This window comes from Magnolia sinica, chromosome 1 (assembly GCF_029962835.1).
Source record: "Magnolia sinica isolate HGM2019 chromosome 1, MsV1, whole genome shotgun sequence".
Lineage (NCBI taxonomy): Eukaryota > Viridiplantae > Streptophyta > Magnoliopsida > Magnoliales > Magnoliaceae > Magnolia > Magnolia sinica.
Window position 1 is genome coordinate 113,503,286 of NC_080573.1, and position 25,060 is coordinate 113,528,345.

Genomic DNA, 25,060 nt, shown 5'->3' on the forward strand with positions numbered 1-25,060 from the left:
ACAACTCTGCCAAATAAGCTTACACGTTGCATGAGCCATTGCCTTATACTTTGCCTCTACACTTGAATGGGCCACACACTTTATTTCTTATATCTCCACGTAACCAGGTTACCTCATGCAAAAGTATAATAGCCCACAATAGATCATTTGTCAAATGGAGAATAAGCCCAGTCTGCATCTGAATACCCGTCTACTTGAATTTGATCATTGGGCTTGTATAGAGTATGGTACCATGACCATGAGCTCCCTCTATGTATTTGAGTACATGGAACATGACTTGCATATGAGGAACACAATGAGCTTGCATAAAATAGCCGACCACGCTTACAACAAAAGTGATATTAGGTTGGGTGATCATTAAATAAATCAATTTTATCCAACAAGTCGATGATATTTTCCCAGATCATCAATAAATTCTCCTTGGTCCAGGCTAAACTTCTGATTTGGGTTCACAGGCGTTTTAGCTGGTTTGGCTCCCAGAAGGCCAGTTTCGTCCATTAAATCCATCACATATTTTCGTTGCAATAAATTATTTCTCACCTTAGATCTTGTTACTTCAATACGTAAGTATCGAGGATGGCCCAAGTCTTTGTATAGAAGTGTTGCTGCAAAAAAATGTCTTCAACTTGTCAATACTCGCATTGTCACTGGCATCATCTACATACACTACTAAGACAATGACACCTGCCTCACTTCGCCTCATAAAGACGGAATGGTCAGCTTGATTCCATTCCATTCCATATTCAAACACCACTGTATTGAATTTGTCGAACCAAACTATTGGGGATTGTTTTGGACCACAAATGGACTTAAGATGACGAACTTTCTCCCTTTGAGCAATGAAGCCAGAGAGTTGCTTCACATAGACTTGTTCAGCAAGATTACCATCAAGAAACACATTTTTCACATCAAGCTGGGGTATAACTACCAATCCAAATTTATGGCAACCGAAATGATTACTTGCATAGAATTAAGCTTTACTGTCAGAGAAAATGCTTCAAGATGGTCGATTCCTTGGGTTTGAAAGTACCCTTTAGCAACTAACCGAGCTTTTAAGTGTTCCACTTTATCATTAGGATTGTACTTAACTGTATACATCCATTGACACACAACCGTGTGTTTTCCATCAGTTAAGATCAATTTGAATCCAAGTTTGATTGTGATGGAGAGTAACCATCTCATCTTCCATAGCTCCTTTGTATCCATCACGATTGGAAGCATTTTGGAAAGAATGAGGAAAAACACAAATGGCAAGGCCAAACCAAATTTGCGGAAAGAGGGAGATAACCCAGCGGAAAGAAACGAAATGAGAAAGAAGATGTTGAGTGCAAGAACGTCTACCCTTGCAAAGAGCGATGGGTAAGCTGTCTTCATTAGATGCTAAAGATGTCAGAGACATTCAGATTATTGGTAGAAGCCTCAATTGGATGAATTCCATTACTGCACTTGGGACATTTGGAGTATACTCGCAATGGCGAAACTAAACATTTTACAAACATTTCTTTCGATGTAAGTTCTGTGTCAGGCACAATGGGAAGAGTAACAGACATTCTTCAAATCGCTATGACTTGCCATCTTCAGAAAACTAAGGGGTACTTTCATAGAATGTGACATTAACTGAGACATAATCAATAGGTATAATAGTACACCTTGAGAAGAAATATGGTCTTTCATGCTTTCTGGTTCTCCGGTGGACCTCCTAAGGTGGTGTCATTTGCTTGGTTGGTGGGAAGAAAGAGGATTCTTACCATAGATAATCTTCAGAAAAGGGCAATGATTTTCTCCAATGTATGTCTTATCTGTATGAACAATGCAGAATCAATTGATCATCTTTTCATTCACTGTCCCTTAGCGCGACAGGTATGGTATGTGATTTTTGCTTCTTTGAAGTGGATTGGGTGATGCCAAAGTCATTTGAAGAGCTTTTTTTGGGTTTGGCATGGCATGTTTCTTCCTAAAGAAAAATTAGTCTTTTGGTGCCTGCTTTTGCTAGCTGTTTTATGGAATATTTGGGGGGAGCATTATAGGTGCTCTTATATGAACAGAGAAGGGCCTTGGGAAGAAGTCCTTTGGAAGTCCAAGAGAGATGTTCTAGAATGGGCAGTTGGAATTAAAAATGTAGATGTGTCTGCAGTTGCGTTCATGATTGGGTTGTAGTTTTTGTATTCTTCATTGCTTTGAATTTCTTAGCAGCTTTCTTAACAGAGTAAATCTATTATCCTTGAAAAAAAAAGGGAAGCATAATCAAAGGTACTGCTTGGCCTGCTGGTAAACACTACTGCCTTAGTGGTTGGGGTTTTGAGTTCTAATCCCACCTATCACCAAATATATTTTTATTTAATGACGCATCAACTTGGCTAGTGACTCGCAAGCGAGTTTCATAGTAACTTGGCTCATTTTTTGGCAGAGTTGAGTTGATTTGGCCAAGTTTCGAGTCGAGTCACCAAATTTTGAACTATGTTGTGAACAGTTGGAGGGGGCCATGGAACAGTTGGATTGATATGTATACATGGAACAAGGCAAATGGTGTAACAATCCAAATCTTTAGTCTGTTGGGGCTGATGGTGGAGGGCCCATGCCCAACACTGCTAGGTTCCAAGATCCTTGGCACCCATTTTGAACCCCTTTTTCAGTTGAATGCTGACTGCTGTTTTATCTCTCTCCTTGACCATCTATTTGCAGGTCATGAATTGAAACGTTAGGATTGTCTTTTCATTGAGATTTTCAGGGCACGGTCTACTTTCACTTTTGGAGACATGGTTTAAGAGGTATAATTCATATTCAGTTATGTAAATTGGAAATTCATAGTGCTTTCTTTTTTGCTTGCAAACTCAAAATCTTCTAAGAGGAATTACATGGTCCTGACATAGTCTGTGATCCTGTCCATTGAGAAAATGGGCCCACCACAAATGGGGGATGCCCTGAAAATCTCCCTTATGGAATTGCCGGATCCCTTCAATCGGTGGGCTGCAATAAACAGAAAGGAAAAGAATACAGTGATGCCCACGTTCAACAGAAAAAACTATAAATTGTATGGGTTGGAAGGATTTTCCAATATGGGTGCAAATTTTTTTGGTTATGGTCTACATTCATTGTGGCCCATCTCATCAATGTGTCGGGATTTCGGTGCCATGGGTCCCACTTGGAGGGCTCAAGGCTTGAGGATTCTATGCAGATCTTTGGGTCATTGGTTATGTATCTCCCATCAACATGTGTTTCTCCTTCCTCTACTAGCTAGTTTCATTGTAGAACTAATCCATCATTAAGGATTAATGAAGAAAAAAGATTGGATTCTACAGAATATTTGTAAATAGTTTTTGGTAAATACTTATAGGAGGATTTTGAAGACACATTCATCTGGAATTCGGGAGGATTATCTTTCCCAATAGTTTGTTGTTTCCTCTGTTGATTCTCATCTCATGTATGCATCACCTACCCTTTTATTTTCTCTGATCAAAAGATAACTGCATTTAAGTACTGAGGAATGCTACTATGCTGCCACTTCATTGTGGAGTTCCTTAATGCAAGACCAAAACATTTCTGTTAGATATGTAGCAGTTATGTATGGTAATCAGGCCTATTGATTTTGTAGCATAGCTTGTGGATAGGTCATATCCAAAATCAAAGGGATTGGACTGTGCTAGGCATCTGATCGGTGGTCTGAAAAATTGTCATTTTGTGCACTCCTTGCAATGGTCCACAATAAACCTACAACTTGATGGCCCGTGCCATCTTGGCCTGTATGAATGTATCCAACCACATGGTGGCCCACCAGATTCATAAGTCCCAGTCACCTTACATGAGTGTCACATGTACGGTGAGGCATGAACTGCATTTGATATCCATGGTATGAGCATCATAATGGCACTCATGTTAAAGTAGATTCATGCTTGTTGCAGGAGTTTTGTGTCTTTGAACACAATGGTAGAACAGGAAAGGCAAAGCATTTTGATGGTGTCGGATTTTTTCTACCCCAACTTTGGTGGTGTGGAGAATCACATCTACTATCTATCACAATGCTTGCTTAAGCTTGGTCACAAGGTTAGAGGAGATACTACCTTTTTTTTTTTTTTTTTGGTTGCTGATAAAACTCTATTTGTTGCATTTCATTACATGCAGATTCTATTGCTACTTCTTTTTCGGAGATTTTGGGGATGGTTTAGGTGTGTTTGGATGCAGAATTGACTTGCATTTCAATAACAAAGGACGTGTTTGGAAGTGGGGCCTCAAACCATGTTTTCAGTAGAAACCTTTTGAGGTTATCTGCAGTAGAAAAGGTGAATAAGGATGGAAAACGACTATGTATTGATAGGGTATCTGTTTTCCATTAAAGAGACTCAGAATAATGAATCTGCAGTAGCAGCAAAATGGATTGTCTGTTTTGTGTGGTTAGTGGCAGAAAATGGTCCTCTCCAACCTGCCTTTTGAAGACATCCAAACACTCTATAAGTTGCAACAAAGTGAAAATGAATGAATACAATATATTTTAAAAAAATAAAATAGAAATGTGACTTGTCTCAATGTTGTTGCAACTTTGAACTTTCAAGTCCAACTTAAAAAGATTGTAATCAGAATATGGGACTAACTTCCATAATATTACTTTCTTGCAACATAATTATTGCAACTTAAATCAATTGTGCATCCAAATGCAGCCAAATATAAGAAAGGGTGCTGTAATATAAACATAAGTTTTAGTAAGCCTACATCCACTTTTATATGTGGGCATCAGGTGTGCACTACCTTTTGGATGACCTGGCCATAAAATCTGGCTGATCAACTTATCAGGTGAGGGACACATGTACAAAAATGATTGATGGTTACAAAAAAGTTGCAAACAGTCCATGCTGAATGCATGGCCCTGAATTCATGCTGGGTCATCTGTTAGTGGGGTCAACTGGATGCATGATTTGGACGTTCCCTATTCATGTCAGGTTGGCACGTGGTGTCACATGTAAAGGTGTATGTGGTCCCAGCAGAGCTTTAAAATATTGCTCAATTATTCATGGAAATGCATGCATTAAAATATATTTATTTTTTAAATTTCTCTTAGCTTTTGATTATATGGTAGCTCAGGTGATAGTTATGACGCACGCCTATGGGAAACGTTCTGGAGTACGATACATGACTGGTGGTTTGAAAGTCTATTATGTACCGTGGAGGCCATTCATCATGCAGAATACATTGCCAACCTTCTATGGAACACTTCCGATTATACGAACAATTCTAATTCGGGAGAGAATATCATTGGTGCACGGACACCAAGCTTTCTCCACTCTTTGTCATGAAGCTTTAATGCATGCACGGACTATGGGATATAAAGTTGTATTCACCGATCATTCACTCTATGGTTTTGCTGACATTGGAAGCATCCACATGAATAAGGTGCTGCAATTTACTCTAGCGGATGTGAATCAAGCAATATGTGTTTCTCATACAAGCAAGGAGAACACGGTCCTCCGGTCAGGGTTACCTCCAGAAAAGGTCTTCGTAATACCAAACGCTGTGGACACTGCTATGTTTAAGCCTGCTCCGAAGCGAGTTAGCTATGATGAAATTGTTATAGTTGTGATAAGTAGATTGGTTTACCGTAAGGGTGCAGATCTACTGGTTGAAGTCATTCCTGAAGTGTGCCGCTTGTTCTCCAATGTGAGTGCTTTGGAGCTAGAAAATTAAATCAGTGTAAATTCTGGTTTTTTTAAAAATCCATCTTAGGGCCCATGATCTGGATGGTTCCATTTGAATTACTTCCATTTCAACTGCACAGTTATCTAGTGCCTGCATATTATCCGTTACCGTATACCAGAATATCAAAGGTTTTCTTGTTATAGATGCAATGCACCAGTGAGAGGAGAGGGGCTGAAGAGGCTGTTCCCAGTGGGTACAAATTTTCTGCAACTGTGGTTGTATGGAGTCCGTGCAAGAGAAAACTCTATGGGGCCCCTTATGTCGTGTGTATGACATTCACTCAATCCATCATGTGTGGAGGTTCGTGATATGACAAAAATCAGGCCGATCCAAAACTCAAGTGGACCATACCACTGGGAACAGTGGGGATAGGAACGCCCACCATTGAAACTTTCCTGGTGCCCCAGTGTGATGTTTATATGCTGACCCAATGGTTGCAGTTTTATTAATTTTGTTGGAATTATTTAAAGAGGATGCTTGATATGAGAAAGGGAAAAGTTGGAAATATCATTAGGGTGATGCATCTCATCTGCTTTACATGTGGCATTCATGTATTCTATCCTAGGACTGTCCAAATCTTGCGTCACAGCATGGATGGTATGTAGCTCGAAGATTGCACTAACTTAATTATCCTAACCACTCAGTTTGCGACCCGTCAAGTGGACTGTTAGAGAGAAAATGGTCAGTGTTCCAAATTCTATGGTAAAATGAACTGTTAAGATCATTACAGCATTGTGATTTCGGGATGAGTTTTATCTGGCGTGGGCCCATAATTTGGACAGTCCAGATTGGTGTGTCGTGCGTGCAACGTGTATGGTGGATGAGTTGTAGCGAGCAGGTTCTCTACAGCAGAGAGAAGGATAGCACATGGATCCCTATAACATATAAAAATTGCAGGTTATGATTGATTTGTACCACCTAAAAGGTTATCGGCCTGTTATACGGTTTATACCTGCTCTCTCTCTGCCTGTTATATGTGGTTGTGTTTGCGCATTATGTCCTTTTGTCACTTTTTCTCTCATGAAATTGATATTCATCTTGGAAGGGATGAGTGGGGGGCGTGCTTTAATTACTTAGTGATGAGGAGCATGGAAAGATTGCATAGTTTTAGCAAGCTGCTGACTGACTATTTCGAGTTCAGTCATCTAATAGTTTTGGGGAACTTCTTCTTTAAGGTACGTTTCATTGTTGGAGGAGATGGTCCAAAACGAGTGCGATTGGAAGAGATGAGGGAAAAACACTCCCTTCAAGACAGGGTTGAAATGTTGGGGGCTGTTCCACATGCTCAAGTGCGATCTGTCTTAATTTCTGGCCATATATTTTTGAACAGGTATTTTCACGGTAATCTTGCTTTTAGTTCATTATTCCAGTTTAATGTTTTTTTGGGATGCTTTTATCACTATTTACAAGAGATAGCAGGGAGGCTCGCTACATTCTGCCCCATTGCATGGTGATCTGGGCTGTTCTTCTAGAAGGTCCCATGTAGATGCTCCATGTGGCAATAATCTCACTGACCAGAGATCCTCAGCATCCATTCAGAAGTGAGTTAGAAACAACACTCCAAGTTTCAGCGCACTAGGTAACAAGGATCACTATTCAGCTGGATTATTGCTTTTATTTTTTTGCCTTGTAGGCCATCCAAGGCTGGACCTGCTATGAACAGCCTGGATGGCTGTCTGGAGGGTTAAGTCTCCCTAGCTAATCTTCATGAATTGCTCATAGTTTCTAAGTGACTTGTTTGTAAACATAGTTTCAGGTATAATGCTTTCATTGCTTTGTGAAATTTGTAAATTATGTTTACATTCATATAAATCGTGCTTACATTTTGTGCTTTGTTCTCTTTTAAGCTAATAAATATGTATACACTGACCGGTACAAATTTATATTATTTATCATCATCATCTTAGCCCTTCTTCTAGCAATTTGGTATTACTTTTCAAATTGTGTATCAGGCAAAGTTTTCAGACTAGCTGCGACTGGACATCACTACTAGCATGGTAGATTCGGCGTACCTTGACAACCTTAGCTTATGAACTTGTTTCCACCCAATACTAACCCCCAGTGTAACCAATACCTGCACATGCCAAAGGGTAGCAAGCAAAGAAAGGTCATGGAGTGCAGTTGCCAGGCTTACCACCGAGCACAAGTCACACACACACACACGCACACACACACGAGAGTGCATGGTGTTGACTCCTTGTTCATGCAGGAAAAAAGAGTTGGATAGGTTGGTAGCCAGTATGTGAAATTTGCAGTCGAAGTATTACCCTTGTATAAGATTCTTTTTTTATTTAGACGATGAGATTTGTTGCTATAGTATAACTTCCATCACATATTATTCTTGCTATTAGCTTCAGAGACTTTCCCCAACACAGATGACCACAACTTAGTTACAAAGTGCTTTTCTCACTCATATGTCATAATCCATCCTTGCATTGAGAAGGAAATATCGATTTCCATGCCTCAGCAAGTATATAATTTTCTGAGGCGTCATTTGTGTACATATGCTGTCTATGTTCAGTGATCCAGACTGTTGATCTGATGGGCCTTGTGGTGGACAGGGGATGCCCAAAAACTTCCCAAAATTGGGAAGATCATGACGCAAATCTTTGGCAGTTTCGCTGTTGAACATGCACTGCTGCTGTATTTATTTTTTTCAACGATGTATTTGCTGCCGGCAGCTTAAAGTGTTGATAGCTTTCAATCAGTATATCACTACTCCAGAGTCCAGGTTGCTGGACCATAACCCACATGTACAGAAGTAGGCAGCTCAACAAATTATACACTTGCTGATATGAAGGACCAGATACATTGTGATGCAGCTCATTGCTTTTTGTGATTTGAGGTGTTTGATTTGATTCAAGGCTCTTGAATTGCATCACATATGAAAGAGTGGAATATACATGACTCGTTTGACACTATAATCTGCAGATTTTCATGTCTCTATGCATGTAACCATATGGAATTTGTCTTGTTCATAACAATATATTGTTCTGTGCATATACATCTATACTATATGTAACACAAGTAGCGTTTGGCCAGTTGTAGCCCTGCAATTAGTCATGGTGAGGGGCGTTAACAATAGTTTTTGGGTGTGTTTGGCTCTTCGACCATGGGGGTATTTCTGTCTTTTCAATTCATCGATGAGAGTAGCCCGCTCCACTTCTCTTGCTGTCTGCACGTGGTCTGCACGTGAGCATAGTATGAGGGGACTGTGCAACAAAGGCTCCCTGGCTCCTACTGTGATGATTATGTACATCCATTACATCCACACTGTACATTTGTGGCACTGGCTCATGTAAATTGTCAGCCCGTAAAAGAGGATAGATCTAAAGTTGGAGTGGGCCGCAACACTGGCAGAAGTGGGCAGGGGTCCCCACCATTGAAACCTCTCTCTCTTTCTCTCTCTGCGTGTATCCCATGTCCGTGTAGCTGCTCCCCTTCTTTCAGTTTCTTTATTTTCTCTCCCCGACTCTCTCCACGTGTTGTACATGTCATGACCCCCAATATACATATGGTTTGCATGGATACATGTATGGATGCAGGCAGTGTTCAAAATATCGGTATTGCGTTACGTATCGCATTCTTGGGATATGGATATGTATCGGTTATTGCATGGGATATAACGGTTGTATCCTGTAATGTAGTGCTGTTGTTGGAAACATGAGGAAACATTGGGAAATTTGTTGAAATTTTCAATGAAACTGTGATTGTTAAAAAAGACATCAATACAAGTATATTCACTTATAAATCAAAACATTACAAAAAACAAGTACAGATAATAGGTTTTCTTTGTATGGGGTCCTAATTTATGCATTGTCTAATTGAATTGATGCAAGTATATTCAATGTCGATTCATATAATTGATAAATGTAAGAAGACATGTGGAAACACAAGCAATACATTCAAAAGCAAAAGAAGAATCCCTAGATTAGGTTACATACATGTTTGGACACAGATTGCAAACGATTTGTGAGAAATTGGGAAATTTTGATTTTTTTCAAATTTTCGCAACTTGGCTATCTCCTCCAAAGCTTGAAATTGAAGCTTCCAATCCATGATTTTTCATGCAAAACATGAAAAATCATGGATTTGTAACAATTTGACACTAATTTAACATGATTTATAGAAAATAGAAGGATTGAAATTCGAAAATGCTCACCAGATCGAACAGGTGGGATATATCGCCCTTGTACACTACTTGTGCGTTTCGTATCGCACTGGTGGGAAACAAGATATATCGTAGGATATATTGGCCGATATCGTCAATATTTAGAACACTGGACGCAGGCTTGCATCCATATGTACATTGATAGGATACAAAATGTTTTACTGCTTTGAGAAAAGCCAAATTTATGTTTGGCAGGTCTTAATTGAGTTACCTGTCCTTGCAGTTCTCTTACAGAAGCATTTTGTATAGCCATATTGGAGGCTGCCAGTTGTGGATTGCTTACTGTCAGTACACGAGTTGGAGGTGTCCCGGAGGCATGTGTTTTGAGATATTTTCTCTGCTTTGTTCATTTGATTATTTTTACTGGTTTTTTATCTACCTTTTTTTCTTTTTTTCTTTTTTTCTTTTATTCTCTTTTATCTACCTTATTTACAAGGAATCTTGGGTGAGAAATGTTTGTAAAGAATGATCTGTGCTGTTGTTTTAGTGATGTGATAGTCTCCATCTTTCTTATCAGTTTGGTGCTCTCTCTCTCTCTCTCTCTCTCTCTCTCTCTCTCTCTCTCTCTCTCTCTCTCTCTCCCCTTTATCAGGTTCTACCAGATGACATGATTGTACTTGCTGAGCCTGTGCCAAGTGATATGGTACAAGCAATCAAGAAAGCGATACACATACTTCCGACAGTTGACCCCCATGTTATGCACCTTCGTGTGAGTGCACCAAAATGAGCATGGTGGTTAATGTTTCTAGATTTCAATGGAAGTTTTATATAATTTGCACCATTTGATATCATTCTTCGCCGAGGTCTCTTGCTAGTTGCTACTCACATACCTTGTGGCGAAAAGGAACTACTTGATGCTTTGGAAGAGTATGACATTTGCATGCATGCAAGTGCCACTGTCCATTTGCTTACATGCACACATCATTCAAATCTTCCAAATTGTGGGCCCCAATCTAGATGGGTCATAACCAAAAAGTTACATTGAAGCGATGGCCTAAATATCCAATTTGTGGCCATCAAATGGATGGTTACAATTAGAAATGGTAAATGATCCCAATTCAACAAAATTCCGTATGATTTAATGCTATGTATTGTCTAAAATGGGGCCCCCAATTTAGATGATTTTGATTGTGTGTACACATATGCCATGTTTGTTGGATCTGCTTGCATGCGTATGAGACAGGTCTCTGTCAGTCAAGGTATTCGGTAACAGTATTGGTGGCCGACCACTGTTATCTTTACAATACTGATCATAATGGTCTCTTCTTTTATTGAAAAAAAAAACCCTCGAAAACCTATGTTTGTCCCGTAATGTTGAAAATAAAAATCTGAAAAACTTGTATCTGCCCTGTAAGAGATCATTACGGGGTTGTTACAACCTTTACAGGGGGCATAATAGGCTGTTAATGGCGGTTATGGGTCATGTTTTCCATAAGGGCCGTTACGACCCTATAACGTGTAACGGGTGCTATCATTACCTTTACGTAACGGCCTTTACAGCCCCAAAACAGCCTTTACGGCCCCATAATAGCCTTTATGGCACACCATGCTGCCAATGTATCAAATAGCTCCTTTTGGACATGTTAATAATGTGGCCATTTGATAGATGCCAATGACTGTTCTTAGTTGGCATTCAAGTTTGCTTTTCTACCAATAATCTTAAATTGGGTTTCTTCTTCCATTTGCTGCCAGATGAAAAACCTGTATAGTTGGCATGATGTGGCCAAAAGAACAGAGATTGTGTATGACCGTGCATTGAGATGCTCAAATGAGAATCTTCTAGAGCGCCTTTCACGGTAACATTCCTGTAAATTGCTGTTTCCAATAAATGTCAGGGTGCCTTCATAGTTGAGCTTCCTATATTTTGATGTCGAAGGGTCACAGTTTTTCTATTAGCTTCAAAAATATATTAGTTGGGGTTGTTGCACTATTCTTTATTGAATAGGGTGCTAAGGGCCAGTAAATATATAGTCTGCTGAGGTGCAGGATTCTGTACCTGTGCAGTCGGGGCTTGGCGATCGTTATTGTTGACCCAATGGGCTCCAACATGGATGGGGGATGCCACAAAGATTGGAAGATCCTAACCCTTCCATATTGACCTATTTTTGTTGAATTTGGACTGTTATTATTATTATTATTTTTCACTTAAGCATTGGGGGGATTTTCAAGGGATCCCCAATTGATGATTGATTTCATCTGGTACACGTGTGGATCATATTTCTAAAACTCATTGGCTCAACTGGAAACTCAGCCAAGTCGACTCGAATTGGTGAGTTTCGAGCCGAGTCTCTAAGAAATTCAGTCCTGAGCGTGGCTTAGTACGGACTCAGAAAGACTCGTTGAGTTGGCTTGATAACTTTGCCTACCCGATACAACTTGGCAGAGAGATTCGAACTCCCCAACCTCTTAAGTTGAATCACAAGCCTGTTACAAGTAATAGGATTTTCTTTGACTATTTAATATATGTAACGATCACGTGGATTTTAAAAATTCATTATCAGTTTAAAAACTCATCATTTAAATTTACATAGTAATGAGTTGAGTCAGCTTAAGACTTGTTTAAGTCTTCGAGTTGATTCAACCAATGGGACATTGAGTTGAGCTTTTGGAGTTCTGAACCATGGTCTAGATCATCGAGCCATGAGTTGCATGGGCATGGAATCCTGTTCCTCGGCAACTATGTATCTGCTCAGTCTTACTACACTATGTTTCCCCTCCTCTCTATCTGTATAAATTGGTAATTCTATTCAAGTGGCTTGCAAAATAGCTAGCTGACATTGTCTTCCAACAAGTTCATTTCATCTTGGTGCAGCTTCCTTCTACCAAGTTTAGTTTAACTGGCTTTGGCTTGTTTACCAGTCTCAAACTTGTGCTTTTATCTTCAAAGTTCATCAGTTTGGATCATAACCAACTTAAAAGGACCCTGTTGTGTACTCCTTTTCAATAGATGCCTTGTTCTTTCAATCCGTCTGGCAGAAGTGGCTGCAAATTCAAAGGCATTCTGGAGACTTGTTGATGACTTCATTTCAATCTTATATTTTATAGGTATCTCACATGCGGTGCTTGGGCAGGCAAGCTTTTTTGCATAGTGATGATCTTGGATTTCTTGCTATGGCATCTTTTACAACTATGGCAGGTAATATGTTTGATCTATTCTTAATAGGCTTCTTTTTCATTTTTGTTCTTCGGTTGTGAAGATCATATGAGGAATGCGATGTTAGAATATGGATACCATTTTTTGAAATCTTCACTAACTGTACTTATTCTACATTGCTACTTGGATTTCCTGTTAGCCTTCGGAGGATATTGAGGAGGTACCAGATTTTGTGTTTCCTCAGCATCAACATGAAGAGATGTTTCAGAATTTCGGCGAGGGTCAAAGCCAGAGCTGATTTTTTTTTTTAGATTTAGGAAGTTTATTTGATTGGTATGGTGGTTGAACTCGTTTATATGAATAAGAACCAAAGAAAGAGCTTGCCGATGAACAGTTTATTTTTTGTTTGCGTTTTGTTTTTTTTTGTAATTCTCATGTCATCCTGCAGTTGCGTATGATATTGTTTGTCAATTGGAAGAATTTGAATTTTTGTTTGCTTTTTTGTTTTAATGCAATATGAGAGAATTCTTATTTGCCTGTTGGATACATGGTTTTAAATAGTGAGTGCAACTCTTATTTGCACAGAATTTTGTTAAATAGGGAGTGGGGCCTTCTTACTTCAGGAACTCTGTAACGACTCTTGTTTCCTGCTAGTATGAGGGTCTGTTGTTGCTTTCTTTTCTTCTTGGGGGGAGGAGGAGGTGTGTTCCCTTCTGTATCTATTTGCTTGTCCTTTGGGGAGAGATGATTCTCATAATCTCTTTTCACGCATTTTCCTTTTGCTCATCCTGATTTTTAACAAATTTTTAGTTGCCATGCAGTAAAACACTGAGTAATAACAACTTGGTTTGGGGTTGGATCCTGGGACAATTTAATGTGGCATGGACCATGCCTAGAACCACCCAACAATTGTTTGAAACCTGGAGGATTCGACATTCCTGAAATAAGAGCAATTTTTTTTGGGAGTTGTGCTCTGTCATTGTCCTTTGGATGAACATAACAATCACTACTGCAATGTTTAATGGAATTTGAATGTAAGTGGCTGATGTTATCTTTAGGACCTGTTTGGGGAACCAGGAAAAGAAAATGTTGGAAAACTCACGGAAATGGAAATGTGTTTTATATGGAAAATTGTTTTTCTGTATTTGTTTTGTAATGAGTTTTTCCATGGAAATCTGTTTGTATTCTCGTCCGCTAAGAGTACACCTTTGATTTGGACCCTCTGTCATATGGAGCCCACCTTTGCTCACTATCCATCCTAAAAAAATCACTTTGATCGGATGAGTCTTACCATAGGATCAATGTCTGGGAAAATGAATGGTCCATATTTATTACAATAAGGAATTTGGTCAGTGATTTGGATCGTCCATCACGTGGAGCTAGCTCTGATTATAGATCCCTCCCAGCAAATCAGTTCGATTAGATTACACAGCTGAAAAGCTTATTACTAAGGTAAAATGCACTAGCGCACGTTTTACCTTAGTGGGGTGCACATACACCTTTGATTGCATGTACATCTTAAAAGTTACTTTGATTAGATGATGGTAACTGTCTGATTGATGGGTAGGAAAATGGATGGTCCATATTTAGTACAATAGAAAATGTCTAATCAATGATCTAGACCATCCATCATGTGGAACCCATCTTTGATTGTAAATCCCTGCTAAAAAATCACTTTGATTAGATAATCCTAACATCGGATCAGTGGCTAGGATGGAGGAGTAATACTGATTATAATGGAAATAGACTGGTCACTTATTTGGACTGTCCATGATGTGGCCCCATCTTTGATTGCTAACATTTTTATTTTTTGAAAGGAATCTTTGATTGCCAACATTGAGATAAGATGAGAGAGAAATAAAGAGATGGGAAAGGAGGCTGCTTACCTTTGTGAGTTTACCAACATTGAGATTAGGGGTGTGCACAAACCGAGCTAGCTCGGTTAGCTCGCTCGACTCGACTCAAAAAAGCTCGATTTGACTTGGTTCAAAGCTGAGTTCGAGCTGAGTTGAGCTGATTTTTTGAGCTCGAAAATGAGTTCAAGCCGAGTTCGAGCTGGCCCTAGCTCAACTTGACTCAGATTGAACCCAGCTCGGATCGAACCAGTTTGGTGACTCGGTTACTTAGATATTGATGTTGCTCACCAAGTGTTTGATGAAATGACTCAGAGAAGTGTGGCTGGTGACAAGGAAGGTATGTAAATGAAACCAACACCCTTTTTTTTCTTGATTTTTATGTTGCTTAGAAGGTGCTTAGAAGGTGTTTGATAAAATACCTTTAAAACCATTGCTGCTATCTCAAATACAGTGAGATTTTGAAGGTGCAGTGCAGGTGTTTGTGAAAATGCTGCAATGGAGAACTCGGCTCGAACTGGCCTGAGCTGCTGACTGAACTGAGCCGAGCTGACCGGTCAGGCTCGAGGACCGAGCTGCGCTGAGTTCGAGCTGAGGTCAGCTAGTGGCTGAGCCGAGTCGAGCTGAGGCCAGCTCAACTCGGTTCGACTGAATGTACACCCCTAATTGAGATAAGATGAGAGAGAAATAAAGAGATGGGAAAGGAGGCAGTTTACGTTTGTGAGTTTACCCTGTGATTTGGAGATCTAATTTCTTATGGTTTTGTTGAGGAAAACTAAGGGGATTTCTATTTTTAAAAAAAAAAACTGTAGTTTTCCACCATTTCTGGAAATATGTTTTCCACACTCGCTAATAGTGGAAATGTTGTTCCTATGGAAAACTGTTTACTACAAAACAGTTTCTTGCTTCCCAAACAAGCCCTTAAGAGTTAAACATCTTGTTTGTTCTTTGTCAGAATCGATGGATTATGTTCTTCCTTCTGCAAGTAGCATCATCCACCTCAATCCTCATTTGATCAGCTTTCTTATGTATTATCCTCCTGTTTGTATTGAACTTCATGCCCCCCTTTCTTAATAATGATGATGATGATAATTGAATAAAATTAAATAAAACTAGTTTGTCAATAAAAAAAGATTTCTTGGTGAGAGTTTTATGACTGACTGCTCGCGTTACATCAGCCTTATTCCTTTATCTGGACTTGGACCATCTTGGGCATTGTGTTTAGGGAGAGTTCCCAATTTCATACCAAACATTTTGTAAAACATGGATGAATTAGACATATTCAGTAGATGGCATTTCATATTCATAGATTGAGTGCTTTTGCACGGGACCATTTTTTCACTGTATTTTGAAAGACCTTTTTTTTTTTTCATTTGTACCCATTTGATTCAATGTGAATAAAATTCATTTCGATACTAATCCATTTCTACCATTGTTATTCTTCTTTTGTGCTTTTGTGTACTATGTTTTTGCTATGTGGCTGCATCTTAGGTGGAAAACCACAAGGGGTGGTGCAAGTGGTAACAAACACGTAAAAAAGACATGTATTCTATCTTTACAAATGAAGTGAGAACCAGAAAGCTCTTCCCATAAATGGGTTACAACTCATTTCATTTATGCTAGAATCACTTGATCTTATGCTCATATAAAAGTTAACTCAAGATGCTTTCTGGTAGGATAAATGTCATATCATTCAGACATCATTTGGTAAAGTGGCCTAGAAAATGAGTTATGAAAATATTAAAGGGAAACTTTTTTAACAAGGCATGACTTACTCTAGCAACTAAATAATAAACTTTGCTAACTGATTGACCACTCATGTAATGCCCACAGATTGATCAAACAGTTATCAAGGCCTGTAAAACTGCCCGGATAACTCTCGGGCCAGATCTCTGATAAGAAGGATGGTGGGGCCAACTCCTAAGCTGCATCAAATATATATGCAACTTAGACAATTGAATTTTGAGATAGCTAGCACTAAATGATTAGTAAAACTGTCGTATGACCCTGATGGGGACATCCCGCGCACGCCGTCCACACGTGCACGCACACCACCCTCCCTACGATCGTACGTCAGAAGGAGGGCCCCACCGTTGATCTGGATCGATGACGATGTCCAGGGAGGGCCTCCTAGCTAGAAGACGAAGTTTTGATTCAAAAGAGTGGGCCCGTTAGTCAAGAAAAGCCCATCATGGGATCTCATGATCGTGGCCCACTAGTCAGATTGATTTCATATTTTAGGTTTTGCTTATTAATGTTATTTAGAACATCATGGACGCTTTAGATTTCTTTGATTAGTTTTTATTTTGGTTTACTTCATCGCCAAATAATAGGTTGCGCACATGGCGCGAGTTTTGGGGTATAGGGTTTTCTTATAAATAGGCACCCCTTGTAGCTTTTTTCATTCATTGAAGATTAATAAAAATTCTGCGTTTTCCTACTCTCTAAGTTGTAAAGCCTAATTGGGTGCGAAGCTCTCCCTTCATTGAAGGGTTAACTACCGTGGTGCGAAGCCACATCTATCCCGATTCGCCCCCATCCATCACCATCTCTACTACCCATCTTCTACCATCCTTTCTTCTCATCTCACCCCATCATCTATACTTCGAATCAATCATCTATTGCAGCAATTCTCCTCCCCAATGTAGAATTTCAGAATCTGGCCCTACAAGAGGGCTGAAACTTCGGCAGAGCAACACGCACAAACCGTACATCGAATCGAGCTGAGATTTGGGGGTTTTGGAGTCCATCCCTGTCCGAGTAGGGCCAAGGTGGCGTTTTTCTAAATAGTGGGCCCCACACACGTGTGGCCGAGATCACATGCATGTGCGTTTGAGCCATTGTTGTTGTCCATGCGTGCGGTACTTCTTTGGTTCGTCTCTCTCATTTCTTTTACTCCACTTTCACCCAAAATCCCTAAACCTAACCCTAAATTACTCAAATCTTCAATTTTATGCCCTTTTTCTTACTCTAGGGTTCCTTGATTTGAAATTGGTGAATCCCTTGGATTATGGACTGATTACTATGCATGTGTGGATGATTATTTCTTATCTTTGAATATCGTTTGGTTCATAATTTTTATTGATCTAGCCCTATCATGTGTAGCCCTGGACCCGCATAGATTCCCCTTAATTGAATGTTTGGACTTTCATGTCGGATATGGAATTTGTGTAATTGTTTTTGAACTACGTGATCTTAAGCTTGAAATCTCGCATATCATATTTAATTTTCATGTCCTGCATCAGACCCCCTTCAAACATCCCTAAAAAAATTAAAAAAGAAAAGAAAAGAAAGACGGAAAAATTGCTACGGAAGGGAAAAGGTATATGCAAAGCACAAACAATACTTTTAACACCATTCTAATCATGCTTTAAATTATATGGAGTCATAACACTCAAGAAGCATAAATCATACAAAGTTATAACACTTGATATCTGATATGTGGGCCATAGGCTCACATGATCTTAAATTAATTTCTTGTGGGGGAGTGCCCACCACAGTAGCTTGCTACTGGCGTCCTTGAGCATCACCCTTGCATTGCACTATTGCCAAAAAAAAAAAAAAGAAAAAAGAAAAAAAAGATGCATATAAGTATATCGAAGGTTCAAGGAGCAAGTTTTATGATCTAAATTGAGTGGTTAGGGGGAAAGGTTTAGGTACACGTATATCTTATTTAATGGGGAATTTTGCAAAAGGAACTGGTTAGGCGGTGATTGGACATATTATTCAATTTTTGGAAGGTTGTTTGGCGTGATGATTCTCCCTTGGCTGAAGGGTTCCCTTTGCATCATTCTATCCAAGAATTGTGAAGATTGAAACATAGACTAGGATGTTAAGCTTTCTGGTTATGCTGAGAAGAGACAAGAACAAGCATGTGATGTCCAAAGTTGGGCACTAGATGCAACCAAGCTCCCCTCATGTGTGTAATGAAAGAGGTCATCTATGGGCCCTGGAGGATCACATGTGTGGGTTGGCAACAGTTTTTTGTTTTTTGTTTTTTTTCAAATGTCGATTGAACTAATGACAATAGGTGAATTGCCCCCACTAACAGTTTATTATTGGATGTGTGAAGGCATCTTGCTTGGCTATTAAATAAAGAAATGAAGTTCTTTGGAGTTTTTCTCCCCTTGTTAATGGTAGGAGAGGGGGTAATGATCACTAGTTTCAAGACTAGTGGGGTTGTAGTATTCATCCCCACCCTTGATTGGTGCAATCCAGTTTGCCCTGCTGTATCACAATGAACTTAAGAGGAGAATGGCATTGAGCAAGTATTGTGCAAGTTGTTGTATGGTTGCATGAAGCATGGAGCGAAGTGGCGATGGTCAAGTGCAAGTGTTGGGAAGTTTCTGTTTAAAAATGTTAGCAAGTTTAAACAACTTGGAAGTGGGTGTGGGCAATGTTTTAAATATTGACGATATTGGCCAATATATCCCACGATATATCTTGTATCCCACTTGCGCGATACGAAATGCACAGGTGGTGTCGATATATCCCATATGTTCGATCCGGTGAGCATTTTCAATTTCCATTCAATTTTTTTTTGTTGAAATTATGTTAAATCAGTGTCAAATGGTTATAAATATATTGGTTCTTTTCTTGCTTTTTGCGAGTTTCTCAATAAAATGTTTGTTATCTCTCTCTAAAAAATTAAAAAAAAAAAAAAAATCTATTGGTTTTTCATGTTTTGAATGAAAAATCATGGAGTTGGAGCTTTGATTTCAATATCCATTGGTTCTTCATGTTCTCCATGTTCTTATCAAAAATTTCCTTCAACCAGTTGTCAATTGAGACTAATTTTGAAGTTTTTGATAAAATGATCGTCACATACAGTCTACTTTCAAAATTTGAGTCTAGGTGGTCTAATTATGCAAATTTTGGGAAAAATTCGAAATTTCCCCAATTTCTCTCAAATTGCTTGCAATATTGCACTGCAAACATGAAATCAAGCATGTGTGAGGGCTGATCTACTAGTTTGTTAAGTCCTCGTCAATTTTTGGAAAATAAAAATCATTTTTAATTGAAAATTAACAAAATGTTATTAAAATATTATATTTTTTCAAAATTTCCCTTTAACCAGCTGTCAATTGAGTCTAATTTCGAGGTATTTAGGATTCTTTGATGAAATGATCATCACATACACTCTAAATGTTATGCATTCAATTTGAATATAGTTGCATTAATTCTATTAGGCAATGCATAGTTAAGGACCCTATACGAAGGAAACCCATTATGTGCACTTCTCTTTGGAGATGTTATGATTTAGAAGTGTACATTATGGTCTTTTTTAGCAATCCCTGAAGTTCCATTGAAAAATTTAACCATTTTCCTAATGTTTCTCTATGTTTCCCAAAAAGTACTATAAATTACCTGATACAAACGATATATCCCGTGCGATAACTGATATGTATTTGTATCTCAAGGATGTGATACCTAACGTGATACCGATATTTCAAACACTGGGTGTGGGAATGCAAGTCTGAGGTGTTATTCGTATTGCGAGCAATGCCTGGTTGGAAGGATTGTGCAACTAAGACTTGTTGCTTTGGAAACAGAAAAATCTATATTCAAAGGGCTAAATTGGATAAAGAAATTATGATTAGAGAAACTTTCCTCAAGTTCCAAGTTAAATGTTTCTATTAGATTTGGGATCATTGTTAAACACCTCCCATCCGCTTTATGACAGTTGTGAACACCTCCCTCTGGTTTGGATTATTTCAAGTACCTCCGTCCTATTAGAGATGTTATAGGGATCACTACCAAATGACAAAATACCCTCATATGAGGAATTTGTTTTGCCTGTGCATGGAGCACACTGTTATGTATAAATGGCATCCAACTCATCCACAGGGTCCTTGCACCATAAATCTTGGACACCCAAAAATCAGGCTAATTCAATCATCAGGTGTGCCACACCATAGAAACAATGAGAACCAACCAAAATCCTCCAAATTCATGTGGTGGGCCACCTGATGGTTGGATCAAGTCTGAATTTTGGCATGTCCCATTTTCATGGTGGAGTGACTGTGCTGAATGGGTTGGATGACATATGCAATAGGCATGCATGTCTAAAACTAGTTATGATGTTGCATATGAGATAGGGTTAAAGCAGTCAATTGTTCAGAGATAACAGTGTTAACAGACAATGTGAGGGAACCTGCAACAAATCTGTAAAGAGGGGAGGTGTTTACAACTGTCCCATGAGATATATTTTTTTGTGTGAGACTTGGTCCAACTCCTTGTAATCAAGTATTGCATGTTTTGGCACCTCAGATGTGCAAGATTTCTCCGGATGGCAATACCTAACAAGATTTTGGCCGGCAACCATCTTCATCTTTTTTTAATCCATTTTGTAATCTGTAGCCTATATGTTGCTTGTCAGAGGAATCCATGAACCATTTGTTTATCTTTTGTTATTTTCAGAGCACATTTGGGAGTTCTTTTTGTCCCATTTTGAGGTAAGTTGGGTTTTCCAATTCTGATTGATGAGTTTCTTAGTTGCTGGAAGTTATATCCATTTTCAGATGGAGGCAGCTTCTACGGCATTTGTGCATTTTGAATCTATGCAAGGTCCATAGTGGCTGTATTTTTTAAGCCAGGGAGTTGGGAGTTCAAATAGTGTTTTTTTATAGGAATCAAAGGTCAGTCATTGGCTCATTGCTTTCTCTTATTGGTAAATGTTTTTGCAGTGGACTTGATTTAGAGCTGTACACGAACCGAGTTAGCTCGGTTAACTCGCTTGTTTCGACTTGAAAAAGCTTGATTCGACTTGGTTCGAAACTGAGTTAGAGCCGAGTCGAGCTAATTTTTGGAGCTCAAAAAAATTTTGAGCCGAGTTCGAGCAAAAAAATTTTGAGCCAAGTTCGAGCAAAAAAATTTTGAGCCAAGTTCGAGCTTGTCCGTGCTTGATTCGACTCAGATCGAACCTCGACTCGAATCAAACTTGGATCGAACCAATTCAGTGACTCGGTTATTTTGATATTGATGTTGCTCACCTAGTGTTTGATGAAATGAATCAACGAAGTGTTATTTTGGGTGCTTACATTCTCTGTGGGAGCGGCTGGTGACGAGGAAGGTATGGATATGAAACAAATCACTATAAAAAAAAAAAAAAAAACATTACACGATAAAACTACCATTGTATTTTGATTTTGATGCTGCCTATTGAGTGTTTGATGAAATACCTATAAACTGTTGTTGCTGTTTTGCATATTGTGAGAAATTGAAAGCGCACTCCATGTGTTTGAGAAAATGCCGCATAGGCTTGAACTCGGCTCGAATTGGCCCGAGCTGTTGACCGAACCGAGCCGAGCAGAGTCGAGTTCGAGCTGGGGTCAGCTTTCAAGTCGAGCTGTGCCAAGCTCGATTCGTTCGACTCCTATACAACTCTAACTTGATTGTGAGAATTACGTTGAAGAGGGAAAGGGTAGAGGCAAGTTAGGTTAGATGGAGACAACTGCTGGGTGGCTTAAGTTAAATTCCAGCAGTAGTTCTATGTGCAACTTGAGCACAATGTGTTTTGGATCATGTTGGCAAATGTTCATCCTCTTGTTGAGGGTGAATGATTCTTCCCATTCTCTTTTTGATCCCTGTTGGTGGTGGTTGGTTCAATGATCCCCAGTTACTAGGAATGGCTATGATGATGCTATTGGTGGTGGTTTATTCATTACTCATTTGGCGAAAAGGGATGATTCTTTCCTTGTTATTGAGTGGACTCTCATGGAAGTAATTCATGATTTAACAGAGGGTATAAAGGTTGACTTTTTTTGTGTTAACCAGGCAGTGAATGAAATGGTGGATACTCTCACTAAAGATTCCTTACAAATAACTCTTTTCCTTCATTGGGGGACTTAGTTCCTATTCTAGAAGTTTACAATTTTTTTTCTTCGCAATATTTTGCTGTTAATTTTCAAAAGGATTGTTGATCTGAACCAGATCCGTGGTCTAATAATCGATCTAATGGGATCAACGGTTAGATTACATTGTGGGGCTGAGAGGATCAATGGATTGTCATTATGTTTCTAGAATTTATTTTAGTTAGTTATGAGGGTTTGATTAAGTATTTAATATTTTCCCTTTTTATATTTTCGTTACCTTTTTGGTGGGCCATTTTTGGGGCACCAAATGATGTCTGAATGATACGAAATTGGTCCCGTTTGATAGCCCATTGAATTAACTTTCAAATGAGCCTAAAATCATGCAATTCTGACTCCATTTGGGTGAGTTATGGCCCATTTATAAATAGGCGCATATAGTATTTACGAGATTCAGTGACATTTTGGATTTTTTATTAGGGTTTCTCTACTTGGTTTAAGTCTATATGGAGGTGTAATGCATTATTATGATCATTTGAATAGAACTTCTTTGGTTTGTTATTTCCTTTATTCGGTAAAAGATTTAGAGAGGAGATTCTTCGAGGTCTCCAGCATTCAACTAGAGGATTGTTGAGTTTTTTCTCACAATCTCTTTCTTATTTTCTTTGATCTATTTATATCCCCTTTTGGGGTTTCATTAACAATTGCTTGTTTCACATTATAACTGAATTTAACTTTACGGGTAAAGTCATTTGGAACTAAGATTCTGTGTTTGGTGTTTTATATGATGCCTTACTAACAACTGCGTTTCAAATCCCATTAGTCATACTTCATTGTGGTTAAGTTATTTCAGGTTTAGATCTTGCAAATTCGTGTCCATGTGCTAGTGTCATCCCCCGCTTCCTACATTTACTAGTGGAGTATATCTATACTTGAGACATCCATGGTACTGATGTTCTGTAAAGTTGTAACTTTATAATCTCCTTTTTTTTTTCTTTTTCTTTTTTTTTAAAGATGATAATTTCATTGAAAAGCCAAGGCCAAAAAATTCAAAAGAAAAAATTCAAAAGAATTTAATAAAAAATAAATTATTATTATTATTATTATTATTTTTAAAAAAGAACAACAGAAGGCAACCACATTGGTACCAACCCAAAGGGAGTTCAAACAAACTATCCAATCCTGACACCCATTCTATTACAAATGATTTAGCCTTCCTAAGAACATCTATCACTTTTCCCTTCTTGTTCTTAAAACGTCGACCATTCCTTTCAAGCCAAATTGCCCATAACCCTGCTAAGACGCTCAACCTCCATATCCTCTTCTCTGATCTCCCAATTCCCCCACCATGCCAAGCAAGAAGAAAATTAGAGCTGGGCATCGAGTCAAGTTGGATCGAATTGGGTCCAACTCGACTTGGTCCGAAATTTCCATGGCTTGACTCGAACTCGATCCGATCCGGGACCGAGTCCGAGTCGCCTGACTCAATCCGATCCGGTCATGTGCTGGCCTGATCTGATCCGAGTCTGACTCGGTCAGGGAAACCGAGTCGGATCGAGTTGGGTACGGTTCAGATCGAGTCTTCTGTTTTAGTCAAAATTGAAGTAAACATCCCATCCAATCCGTTAATTAGGTCACAACTATATGGATGAAGAGGAAAAACAAATTTCATATTGATTCGAAACTTCTATGACCCCTTAAAGAGTTTCAATGGTAGACGTTCAACCCCCCACTGATTTTTACAGTGTGGTCCACATGATCTTTAGATTTGTCTTATTTTTTGGCTCCAGCCTTAAGACGAGCCCGCCAAATGGATGGACGGTTTGGATATAACACATATCTCATGGGACCCACAGAACCTGTTGACGTCAATGCACCAGCTGGTGCATGGACAACATGGTACACCTGCCCATCCGTCTTCCTCACGACTGTCAGGACTAGAGTTAGACTCAGAAGTCAGAAGTTAGCTTGGGTGCAGCATACCGAGTAACTCAATACCATAAGTGTACATAGTAAACTATTTGGGTCCCACCATGATGTATTTATTTTATCCACTCCTTCCATACATTTTATAATTTAATTTTATTTTCATGTACTAAAAATTAATTATATACAAAGCTCAAATGGGCCACACCACAGGAAATAGTGTGAATTGAACATCTACCATTGAAACATTCTTTGGGGCAACAGAAGTTTTGGATCAAGATGATATTTGCGCTTTCCCTTCATCCACTTCCTTTTGATATTATGAACAGGTTGGATGACAAATAAACGTCACTGTGGGCCCTAGGAAGGTTTTAACGGTGGAAATCATTATTCCCACTGTTCCTGTGGCATGGCCCACTTGAGCTTTGGATATGTTTCAATTTTGGTCTCAGTCGCTAAAATGAGAAAAAAAAGCTGATGGACGGTGTGGATAAACAACATGAATTCATAGTGGGCCCAA

At 39.0% G+C, this 25,060-nt stretch overlaps 1 protein-coding gene across 10 annotated transcripts in view; it reads left to right on the plus strand.

The window, feature by feature from the left end:
* LOC131254592 (phosphatidylinositol N-acetylglucosaminyltransferase subunit A) overlaps positions 1-25,060 on the plus strand; it is a 46,494-nt gene that overhangs the window by 14,510 nt on the left and 6,924 nt on the right. For 2 of the 10 annotated variants that reach the window (XR_009175727.1, XR_009175733.1), the window contains exons 1-9: positions 2,021-2,768; positions 3,900-4,041; positions 5,074-5,646; positions 6,861-7,015; positions 10,080-10,170; positions 10,449-10,565; positions 11,549-11,652; positions 12,902-12,992; positions 13,150-13,225. Coding sequence is in view for 4 of the 10 variants with exons in the window: in XM_058255387.1 (XP_058111370.1) it covers positions 3,922-4,041; positions 5,074-5,646; positions 6,861-7,015; positions 10,080-10,170; positions 10,449-10,565; positions 11,549-11,652; positions 12,902-12,992; positions 13,150-13,225 (1,327 nt within the window). In the remaining 6 variants the exon portion in view is untranslated. Of the gene's footprint in view, positions 1-2,020; positions 2,769-3,899; positions 4,042-5,073; positions 5,647-6,860; positions 7,016-10,079; positions 10,171-10,448; positions 10,566-11,548; positions 11,653-12,901; positions 12,993-13,149; positions 13,226-25,060 lie in introns of those variants that run through there. The other 8 variants (XR_009175739.1, XR_009175745.1, XR_009175761.1 and 5 more) reach the window with 5 other exon arrangements.